The following is an 11,455-nucleotide window of genomic DNA, read 5'->3' on the forward strand; positions in this document are numbered from 1 at the left end:
TGCCTGTGGGGAGGTCTGGCTGGAAGCCCTTGTGCTTAAGTCCCTTTCCTATACATTTACCTCCCAACAGCTGGGAAGACAGCCAGTGAGCTTGTCAGCATGCTGTCACAGAGACAACTCCCAAGGGTCTGTGCTATTCAAAAGCGAGCCGAGGGCCCAGCCCCCCTCCAGAGCTTTACTCCCTGCCCTCCACTTGCTTCCCTCAGTTACACATCCACGTGACTTTTGGTGAGTACCAGCTTTAGCCTATCTTCTCTGCCCAAGTACCAGAAGTGGCCAAAACAGGACCTGCTTCATCAATGTGGGAATACCAAGTACCTAACAGTCCAACCGGGCCAAAATACTCTGGAGATGTATACTTGGTTCTTCTAACTGTTACTTAGTGAGACTTCTGGATTCCCATTACTATACCACCACACTTTACTAGCAGTGATACACATACAACCTTCAAAGAAAATGACACAGTACAACATAAATGTGCAAGTATTTTTATAGAGCACCACTTTGTGGTACCATAACTAATAGTGACTTAGATACAGCTGAATGGTACCTTCAAATAGGGCTTGCAAATTGCCAGTAGTATTTTAAATAAATTCTTGTTGTAAGTACAATTTTCTTCCACTGGCTTTGATAGTTTGCACATAATCATCTCAAGTTTGTTTTGTAAAAAGGTCCCATAACTACATATACTCAATTCTACCATGTGCTAACATGTTTAAAAGGAGCCTTTGCCATCTACAATGTTACCACTTATGGAAGCAACCCAGGAAACATTCCTACTAGAAATACTACTTTTTTCAGCCACTTCTCAGAATAACCTACAAAGAAGGGATCTGGAGCATAATTAACTTCTTTTCATTATTTTTTTTAAATCTAAACTTCAGGGTACATCTACATAATAGAGGCACTTGTTTCTACCTCATAAACTAAGAATGGAAATGAGGTAAAGGCACTTCCTATATGCTTATAGGAAGTAACATCAAGAGAAAAAGTTGCTTGCTTACCCACAGAAACACACTATATTCTTAAAGTATATTGGTACCACATAAAGCATCCAAGTACTAAGCGCTGGGGAAAAGTTTTCAAACATGAGAACTTCACACCACCTTTGGTATACTATACTGTTTTTAAATCTTTAATTTAATAAATTCAGTCAAAGGGTTTATCAGCCACATTACCTACCATGGTTAGTCTTCAGTAAGTAAGTTTGCCTACTGTGTACAGATGAGCGTAAAGGAAATAAAAAAACAAAAACATACTAGGCAAAGAATTTTATTAATCTTTGTTTCAAACTTTATTCCCAGGCTTCTCCAGCTTAATTGGCTGCAAAGAATGAATTGTATGTAAGCAAAAACTGAAAAGAGCTGCAGTGTCCAAGGGGCTTGGGCTTAAAAAATATTAAGAGATCTAGATTTTATCAGATCCATAAACAAAAACAATTTTAAAAAGCAGTCATAATATAAAATAGCAGCTCCCAGTAACTTCTTCCAAGTCTTATCTTTTTCAGAAGCTGACTTCGTTCAGTTTGCCTCATTCTTAGAAGCCTCATCAAAATTCTCCACAAGATCTAAGGGGAAATAAAAGGGGTAGAAAGTCTGAAAAAAGTCAAATCCATAAATTATCAGATGTTAACACATAAGGAAATGCTCTCCAACTTGCACACCTATTATTTCAATGAGATCACTATCCATTTGGTACATTGAGAAGTGCAGTTTTGAGCATATAATACAAAATAGTTATTCTGACAATGATATATGCACCACGCTCAAAGAACACATTTATATACAAGCTTTCCATTCCCTTAAAATTTAAAAATGCAAAACACTGGTTAATATGGGACAGAACTAAACACTGTGATACAACTGTGAAGTGTTCTCAGGTTTCTATGAACACTCACTCATCCATGCAAAGTGGCAATGTATACGAATCTAGCGATTCTTTTGCCGAAAACATGTTTTACCACAAAGTGATGTAGTAACAGATTTAAGAAACTTCTCCATGAGATTTTATAGGTTCAAAGATTTTAAGTAGGAAACAAAGGTCATGTGTGATCACCAGATAGTTTTATTTAGGTCACAAGTAAACAATATTCAATACTTAAGGTTAGATACCTACATCTCCTTGGGATCTCAAACACAAGCCAAGTCTATAAATATAACTCCTAGTTAACACTTATTTTTCTCATTCCAAGTTCCCCTTCCTCCAGCCTTAGCCCCTGTTAATCTACTACCCCCACCCTAGCAGTTTTTTCTGTTAACATTTGTTGTTCTCTCTTGCTAAGAGTCTCTAGATTAACCACCAGTAAAGGTGCCTACCTGGAACTTCATCATCATCATCCTCTCCAGTAGCAAGTGGGGCTTTTCCATCCACAGCTGTGAGAAGGAAATAGAAATGTAAATTCCCCATTTATCTAGGCTTTCAATAAACATTAAAAGAACAATAGACGAAATGTCAAGTGTTACTACAATTTATGTTCATGATGACAAGTAACAGTTGAGATTTGACCTATAGTACCATTAATATGATACTCTGATGTGTACGAATACTAGAACAGTAGAAATAGCTAACAAATTAAATTCCACGACCACCCTTTCAATCCCTCTGGTGCACCACAGACCTGGATGCAGGGTGAGATCAGTATGGAGCCATCAGGGATAAAACCCACACACCAAATTCTGGTAAGACTTATTTTGGTAAGCAAACAAGAGTATTTTCTTAAATACTCTTGTTTGTACACAGTAAAAGCCTCAAAAAACATTTACTGAAATGAAATAAAGTAATCAAAAAACTAGAAGTGTTTTTGAATGGTAAGCAATTACTTTATCACACAAAAATGTAAACTACACATAGTTATGAGATCTTGCAGTACCAGCCTCTTGTGGGTACAGGCGGAATATTTCAAGAGACTATTTTCTTTTTGAAAGGTAAGATGGCCTAAAATCTTTTAATACCTCTCCGTGTAGCAATACAAACTGAGGTAGAGTGAGTCCACATCTAGCAAAACATGGGAAACTAAACAGGAAGCTATATATACTATAACTGAGTCGCTTCCTGTTCTTCAAAATTTTAAACAAAAAACCTCAGCATAAAATTGTTACATCCCCTGATACACTACCTTCAACTCTGAACAAAATTCCTATCAAACTGTAATTAAAAACGTCAAAAGCTTACTGGCAATACTAACTGTGATGATACAACTAAAAAAAAACCATAACTAGTCAATGACAATTTGTTGTATTTCAAAATACAGATCCCAAAGTTTAACCTACACAGAAATGATAAATGTGGGAAATTCTAAGTATAATAGTTTATTTTTAAAATCACTTCTAATCTGTAGTTACCAAAAGTCCAAAATTAACATTTTCATCATTTCCAGCTAATAAAGCTAAAAAAAATCTTAATCTCTGACCCAAAGCAAGCGAGACAGATTACTGTAAACATCAAGAATACTAGCTTAAAATAACTGGGTTTCAGTTTGCTTTCCAAACCTAAAAAGTCACATCAACTTAGAGCCGTACATCACAAAACTGCTGCTAAATGAGTAAATCCCATTAAAACCAATAGGAAACTCACATTGTTTGGGCAGAGCTTCAGCCAGTCTCCTTAAACTAGTCAGACTGTCTGCACCAAGCTGGTTCAAGATGCTGGGTAGCATTTCTGTCAGTTGTTTTGTCTCAGCATGGCCTGTAATGGTGAAAGTGTTTGCTGCCAGAGATGCCTGAACTTTTGGGTTGTTGAAGTGGATAACTGTTCCTTGGTTTGTAAACATATTCACCTATGAAGAAAAAAATTAAATTAGCACTGCCCATCAAAGTTTCCTTTAAAACTGAGTATGTTTCATTAAATAAACATTGACATCCACATAGTTAATCTAGTATTTTGCTTTGAAGTACAGGTAAAATTCTGCCTGGAACTGAATGTGCAATCAAATAGTTTGCACACTAGCAATCTCTTGGATACTCGCTAACAGGGTAGAAACACAACTTAAGAACTTTCAAACTGCAGTGTGATAACTGAGAGCTTTAAAAAAAAAAAAAAAGCTAAAATTTCAAATTTTTCTAACCAAATCTTACTAAAAAAACAAAAGTTGACACTTACCTCTTCAATACCAGAGATATTGTTTACCCCTAACTTCTTTAATGAGAACTGAAGTTTTTTATCATCTGCTGTAGCTGTTCTATGAACCACCTTCTTCTTTCTGCGAGCAGTTCCCTAATGTGAGAAGAAAAGGGCAAAGAGCACCACACTTCAGCCATAGCAAATACTTTCAAAACGAGAACTGTTTCTAATTTTTTCTGATCTTTGGTTCTGTGTAAGAAAAAAATTACCACAACCACAAACTACATAGTTAAGTAGGCAGACTAAGGTAAAGATGGACCTTAGAACAGGAAGGATTATATAAAAATCCTTAACTTCTAGTTTTGTCAGATATTTTAAAAAGTAATCAAAGAGGTGGCATGTATCAGCCTAATTTAAGCTTCATTAAGTTCCACAGCTAGAATTAACCTTTTGTTTTCTGTTAAAGAAAAGTCAACATCCAAAATAGTATTTACAAGCAAAACAATGTGAAACAATCCAATGAACTTATGCATAGACTTGCAAACCACTGAGAGTAAAAACCTGCATTTCTTATCTTAACCTACAAGGCAGCTAACATGGTCTTTCCACCCCTAACATGCTGCTCTTGACCATATCTCCTCAACCCAAGAAACCTCTGTACTATCCCTTAAACAGGCAACCAGACTATAACCACCAATGTAAAATAGCAACCCCCTCATCATTGTCTATCCTGGTTTACTTTCACAAAACTTATTACCACAAGACAAATACATTTTATTATCTGTCTCCTCTCACTACAGTGAAAACTCTCTGAAGACTTCTGTTTTTGTTTACTGCTATAGAAACAGTATCCAGCTTGAAAGCACTCAAAGGAAAAGCTACAACCCAACCACCTCACTGTCCCAACTGCTATCCCAATTCGTACTCACTTTTTCTTTTCTTTTTTTTGAGAGGAGGTCTCACTTTGTAATGCAAGCTTGCTTCAAAGTCACATGAATTCTACTGCCTCAGCCTCCCAAATGCTGGATTACAGGCGTGTGCCACCACACTCCACTCATGCCAAATCACTTGGATCTCTACTTTGAGAGTGCTTCTACTATATTAGGCCTATTACACTGTGAAAATAAAATTTGTTGCCCAGTCCTGGTCCTCCTGCCTCAGCTTTTCAGAGGCCTGGGATTACAGGCCTGCCCCACCACACCTGGCTGAACTTTACATTTAAACTGTGTATTATCATGATTAAACATAGTAAGAGCTTAAGTAAACCATACTTTAACTGAAGAAATGATCAGGAGATTAACACACATATACACACACAAATCTCCCTAAAGTTTGAATTATCACTCTGAAGTGGTCATGTAGACACCTGGCTTCCAAAGACTTGTAAGAGTCTAAAACCTCCTGCAGGTTCCACACATTTCACAAATGGAGAGTTCGACTTACTTAATGAAGCTAATCAGGTTAGTAACATGCACAGAAGCACAGAATGTGCACTGAAACTACACTGGATGGATGGTTAAAAAGACCAATATAGAGAATCCAAGCACTGGCTCACCAAGAATACAACTGAGTTTTTCCGCACTCAATGGCTACAGCCTGTAATTGTTAAAAAGGTCAAATACCTACTGTGGTTAACATGTAGGTGTGGATCTTGAAGACTACCGGTGTCAGCAAAAGGAAAAATCAGGATATTCACTCTGGCAAGCCCAGTAATTTAACAAAGCTGCAGCTTACTATTTAATCTATGTTAAACTTCTGAATACCTCACAGGAGACTCTACTTGAATGCCTAAAGCTGGAAAGTTTTAACAGGTAATAAATTTGTATTATGGCAGCTTCTTTACAAGTTCTACCAAGTAAGAACATGCTCTGTTTCAACAAGCTGCCTGCCACACCTTGTTAAACAGTGGGAATGTGCTAACAATACAAAACACAAGTAAATTGCTTTTAGAGAACAATCTACAAACTAAGTTCAAAAAAGCACATCCTCAAAGAAGGTATACACTGGAAGAATACCCACCTGAAAAAACCAAGTAACCAAAACAGGTCATTTAAAATGCCGTTACCTTAACTTCCTCAGTTCTAGCATAATTAAAAAGAACAGAAAAGCATCTGCTTTAGTGTATTCAAATCTAACATCACTGTGCTTTAACTCCAAAATTAAACTATAAAGAATCTATCTTCAAATATCCTTGAAAACATACACTATAGCCAGGCATGGGAGTACACACCTGTAATCCCAGCACTGCAGGGGGCTGAAGCCACAGAGGATTGTAATGTTAAGCCCAGTGGGGGCAATTCTGGGAGACCCTGCCACAAAATAAATTTAAGAAAGGGTCAGGGTGGGGGCTGGCTGGGGATGTAGTTCCAGTGCCCAAAGCTCTAGGTTTAATTCCCACCACCACACAAAGAAAAAGAAAAAGGCTTAAGAAGTGGTTCAGCAGTTGAGTGCTTACCTAACACGTGTTAGGACTTGGGTTCAAAACCCAGCATGGGAAAAAAAAAAAAAGACCACCAACTTCCTACAGTTTAAGCCAAAACAACTCCAGGCTGCGGTGTACAAGGACCTGATCTAACTTAAAAGACACATTTTTTTTCTAATAGTAAAACTAAGCAACATTTTGGTAGACTTATACAATGTAACACTAAAAACGGGTTTACACATCTACACAGAACCAATGTTTTAAGTGTTCTTTTCTTGATTTACAGGTACTTGCTCTTCTCCTTTGAATATACAACTACTAGTTCTCACTCATTTATCTGTCTAATCTCTGCTTCTCCTTCTTCCTGGATGTGCCGCCTCTGTGAATTTCTGCCAATAGGCAAAGTGACAAGCCAATTAGTTAGAAATACAAGAAGAACTTTAAAAAGAGTAACAATTAAAACTTACTTTCCCACCAATGCGCACTTGTGCCTGCAGTTTGGCCAGTTTTTCCTGGTTCATGATAGTTTCTTTCATCTAGAGAAAGAGGAAATCCTCAACAAGGGACTAGACCACTCCAGCCCTACACGCCTGTTATTTCCCACGGCATGAACAAATTAAACGCCTTACGAAGGCCGAGGCCTGGACCCCAAATCCACCCCGCAAGGCTCTAAATTTCGGCTCCTAGGGAGCCCCAAGAGCACGCACTCCCCTCCCCGCCCCGCGGCTCCTCGCCTTCACAAGCCCAGCGCAAGGCTCTGCCCCACGCCAAGGGCAGCACCCCCCGCCCCGGCCCCGGCCCGGCCTCGGCCTAGCCGGGGCCTGCCCGGCCCAGTCACTCTCCGCAAGCCTCGCGGTACCTGAGGCTCCTCTCCTCGGGTTCCGCCGAGAGGTGCAGGAAGAGACGGCGTCGCCTCGCCCCCAGGGCAGCCGCCCCTGGCTCGACCTCGCCCCCGAAAGTCAACCTGAGCGGGTGCGCCTGTCCGTCGCATCGCCTTCCTCTCCTCGCCCTGTCCCTCCCTGTCTCGCTCCTTCCGGGAACTTCCCGCCCCCGCTCCCGTCCTCCTCCCACGCCGGCGTCCAAAGCCTTTTTGTACCTTGTCGGAGCGGATATGGGGCAGCGCGGGGGACTAGGGCTGGAGCTCAGAAGGTCTCGGGCAGACCAGCTGAGATTAGGCGCACACACGCGGGGACGCAAGATGGCAGCTAGAGGGAGGCCGGAAATGACGCAACGCCACTTCCTCCAAAATTCAGGAAACGGACTTTGCGTGACTGCGCACGCGCAGCTTTGTGTCGCTGCGTTTGGAGAAGCCCTGCGTGCTGTGGACGCCTGCTGGCTGCGGCCCGAGTGCACCGTCGTTCGTCCTGGAAAGGCCACAGAAGGGTCTGAGAGCTTGATTCTTTGCATAGTTAGGGTTGAGTAAGTCTACCTGTGACCATCGTGCCCTGATCGTACAATTTTTACCTTCCAAAGGAGCCAGGGCTCCTACGAGTGCCCACGGCTTCAGGTGTCTGCTCATTGGATGGTGTGGATTGGAGAACTATAAAAAAAAAAAAAAGACTAAGCTACTTTTGTTTTCCAAGGCCGAACGGTTTGATAGATTTCGAGCCTGCAGTTCAGAATTTCTGGAGCAGTCTCAGAATTCTGTAGGACCAGGCCTGCATTTTAGCCAGTTCAGCAGATAGTTAACCACCTTAGATCCCGAGACACCATTACCTTGTCATAAAGCAGTACTGACCCCTTGATATCGAACTGGTGTGGATTTGACAATGAGCCATTCACAGAGGAACAAACTTTACCTTTAACTAGTAATTTAATCAGAGACGAATGTATGTGGGGTGTGTGTGTGTGTGTGTGTGTGTGTGTGTGTAGAGACCAAAGGCTTGAGTTAAATTTGGGAAAGGCCAGGACAACCTTTAAGGGAGTTGTAAAACCACTGACATTTAAAATGGCAGTATAAGTTAAAGATGCTATCTTTTCAGCCTTTTTTTGTAGTACTGACTCCAAAATATTTTTGTATATTCAAAAGTGAGCCTGAGTTCTCGGCCAGAGAGTACAATTTATACAGCAAGAAAACGAATAAGGACAAACTTTTCCAGTAAGATCATTTTTTCTTTGAATACTTTTTTACCAATACGTTTGTTAAAAGTGCTATGTCATTAAGAAAACCAGTAAGGACAGCTGTATTATTTTTTAAAGTAATTGTAACAGTTATTTGCTCAAAAAACCATGTCGCTGCTATAATCAAATGAGTCAAGTTTAGTAAAATGGGAGTGGTGGTACTAGATTACGTGGGTCCCCATCCTAATAATAAAGGTCTGAATAATTGTACCAACAGTATTCAGTCCTATCAAGATATAAAATTATAGAAATATTTACCTTTTGAAATGAATTTATATCTACAGTCAGGAATATTCTTACCCCTTTTCTCCATATTATGGGGGCAGGGATTTGACAGTTCCTAGTTGTGATATTTTCTGAACTTTTACCTAAATAAGATTCGACATAGTAAGCCTCATACCTGGCTCACCTTTTACATTCTCAGGAAACATGAGTTATTTTTAAATTTAATTTGACTTCACATTTTTCTCTTCTGCAATTTAAAATATACCATGTTGAAAATCAAAGATTTCCTAATAGTAAAAGAATATTTTTTACTTCAGCTGTTTCTGCCTGTTTGTCAGCTGTCAGGATTTTCTGATTTTTCTAATAGTTATCCACCAGTTTTTTTTTTTAAATAACCGTCAAACACCCACATTACTAACTTTGCAAGCTTAGCTCAAGAATATCATTTCCCATTTGCTTCCAATGTCTACAGCCAATGGGAATAATTGGCTTCCACTACTGAGCTTGAACAGCCTTAGAATCATTTACTCAGCACTCAAGATGGCCTTTGTCAATAGAGAAGGCAAGAAAGGTAAAACTGGTTTGCCTTCCTTAGTTTGTAAGTTTATGATCTAATTAAAGTCCATGAATTGTTTTCATCTCTGAGTTATACTTCAGTTGATTTCAGCGGAGCCAAAATACTTACTTTAAATTCTTTCTTTCCTGTTTTAAATTGCAAATACATTTGAAGTTTTGCTCAAATATTTAAAATTTTTATTGAGATTGTATAGATTTGGGAAGCTTTTATATCTTTATCCATCATTGAATCTGTTCAGTTGTAGGAAACAGATCCAGCTACTTGAAATATATAAAGATTCAATACTGTGTAAGGAATGATACTTTAAAAAAAATTGTCCCAAGAGCTGGAGAAGCATACTTAGGCTGAGGCCATCAGAAGTGAGTTCCAGGAGACTACTGCAGAACTGGCCTGTCTTAGGAGCTGTGTCCACTGCCTCTACCCATTAGGAAGACAGAGAATCAGGACCCCACAGCAGAATGATGTTAGTAGTATACAACTGCAGGTAAAATTCAGGAATCAAGAGGATAGAGTAGCGACTACTCAACACCTATAAAGCTAATGAGTCGGCTGTGGAAAGCTGCTGTGGCAAATACTGCCATCTTCGTAAGCATGTTTGCCAGCAAGAACAAAGCAAAAGCTGAAATAAATAAATAAATAAAGCAACATGGTATTTTAGCTTCATGTTCCCCTTTCAGTACTTACTTAAATGTACCTTTTGGCAAAAGTAATTCACTTCTATAACCCTAACTGCAAAAATTTCTGGGAAATTAATTATTTAACTTTCTAGATTTATGACACCCGGACATGAGCTTGAAAGAGGTAGGAATAAATGCTTAGTCACACACTATCTTACCCACTCAAATTATTACCTCCGTGAACATAGCGCATCTATTGTTTTCAAGTCCTTTATGTATTTTAGTAGAGTTTATAAAACTTTCTACAGGCCTTATACATTTTTCTCACATGAATTTCCAGATATGATATAGTTTTTATCCTTATTTCTCTCCTATTTGGGCATAGCAAATATCTTTTTCTGGTTTGATACATCTGTCTGTTGTACTCTTGAACAGACACGTAGATTTTTGACCCCAGTATGATCAAGTAATCAACTTACAGTACGTACAAAGAACAGGAAAACATGTTAAATTATTCCTCAGAATGCAACCAACAAAATTCAGGTAATAGGAAATACTAGGATAATTAATCTTGTTTTTCTTTTGTTTGTTTTTTGTTTTAGAGACAGGGTATTGCTATGTACTCCAGGCCAGCCTTGAACTCATTATGTAGCCCAGGCTGGCCTCCAACTCATGGCAATCCTCCAGGCTTGGCCTCTCAAGTGCTGGGATTACAGGTGTGCACCACTATGCCCAGGCTTCGTTTCTTCAACAGATTTCAAAGGGGAAAGGGACCGGGTGTGGTGGTGCATGCCTGTAATCCCAGCACTTGGAAGGCTGTGGCAGGAGGATCGTTGAGAGTTTGAGACCAGCCTGGGCTACAGAGTGAACTCAAGTCCTGAACTGCATAGCAAGACCCTGTCTCAAAAAGACAAATAAATAAGTAAATAAATAAATAAATAAAATAAACAAAGGGGAAAGGGAAAAACAAGAGTATGGGGAACTTTGCATTAAAAATACTAACCTAAGACATACCAAAACAACCCAAAGAAACAGGCAAACCTGTAGTATGTAGCGATGCATGCTTAGGTGATAAACTAAATTACCATAAAAATAATAATTGTTATTCTTGAGAGAAGGGGGTACAACTGGAAGAATGAAAAGTTTCTCGAGTGGGGAGAAAGTGTTTGCTTGTTTTGTTTGTTTTGTCATACTGGGAGTTGAATACAGGGCCGTCATACTGAGCTACATTCCCAGTCCTTTTTATTTTTTAATTTTGACACAGGTCACTAAGTCACTAAATTGCTCAATTTGGTTTCCAACCTGGAATCTTTCTGCCTCAGCCTCCCAAAGTACTAGTGTTTCCAGGTAGCTCCTTCTAGAAATGAAGATTTCTGGTTTTGCAGTGCTCATGTCACCTCCTGGAGTTGGATTCCAGGTTCTTATTTTAAACAA

General features: G+C 39.3%; 1 protein-coding gene across 2 annotated transcripts; it reads right to left on the minus strand.

Moving 5' to 3' along the window:
• Positions 1-1,256: 1,256 nt before the first annotated feature.
• Positions 1,257-7,694, minus strand: Btf3 (basic transcription factor 3). 2 transcript variants are annotated; one of them, XM_005386073.2, is made up of 6 exons: positions 7,578-7,694; positions 6,949-7,017; positions 4,099-4,212; positions 3,574-3,775; positions 2,316-2,372; positions 1,257-1,567 (listed from the first exon to the last, which is right to left on the minus strand). In XM_005386073.2, the coding sequence occupies exons 2-6, from the start codon at positions 7,015-7,017 to the stop codon at positions 1,521-1,523; spliced, it is 489 nt and encodes a 162-aa protein (XP_005386130.1). In that variant the 5' UTR covers positions 7,578-7,694; the 3' UTR covers positions 1,257-1,520. The 2 variants fall into 2 exon arrangements, with proteins under 2 accessions (XP_005386130.1, XP_005386129.1); XM_005386072.2 differs by lacking the exon at positions 7,578-7,694 and adding an exon at positions 7,341-7,538.
• Positions 7,695-11,455: the final 3,761 nt, after the last annotated feature.

The sequence above is a fragment of the Chinchilla lanigera genome, unplaced genomic scaffold (genome assembly GCF_000276665.1).
Source record: "Chinchilla lanigera isolate Chin_1 unplaced genomic scaffold, ChiLan1.0 scaffold00024, whole genome shotgun sequence".
Lineage (NCBI taxonomy): Eukaryota > Metazoa > Chordata > Mammalia > Rodentia > Chinchillidae > Chinchilla > Chinchilla lanigera.

Coding starts and splice junctions, on each gene's coding strand:
- Btf3 (XM_005386072.2), bottom strand. CDS start 7,472: ATGCGACGGACAGGCGCACCCGCTCAGGTTGACTTTCGGGGGCGAGGT. Junction 4,213..6,948: donor AAGTGCGCATTGGTGGGAAA/GTAAGTTTTAAT, acceptor TTCTCACATTAG/GGAACTGCTCGCAGAAAGAA. Junction 3,776..4,098: donor ATATCTCTGGTATTGAAGAG/GTAAGTGTCAAC, acceptor TTTTCTTCATAG/GTGAATATGTTTACAAACCA.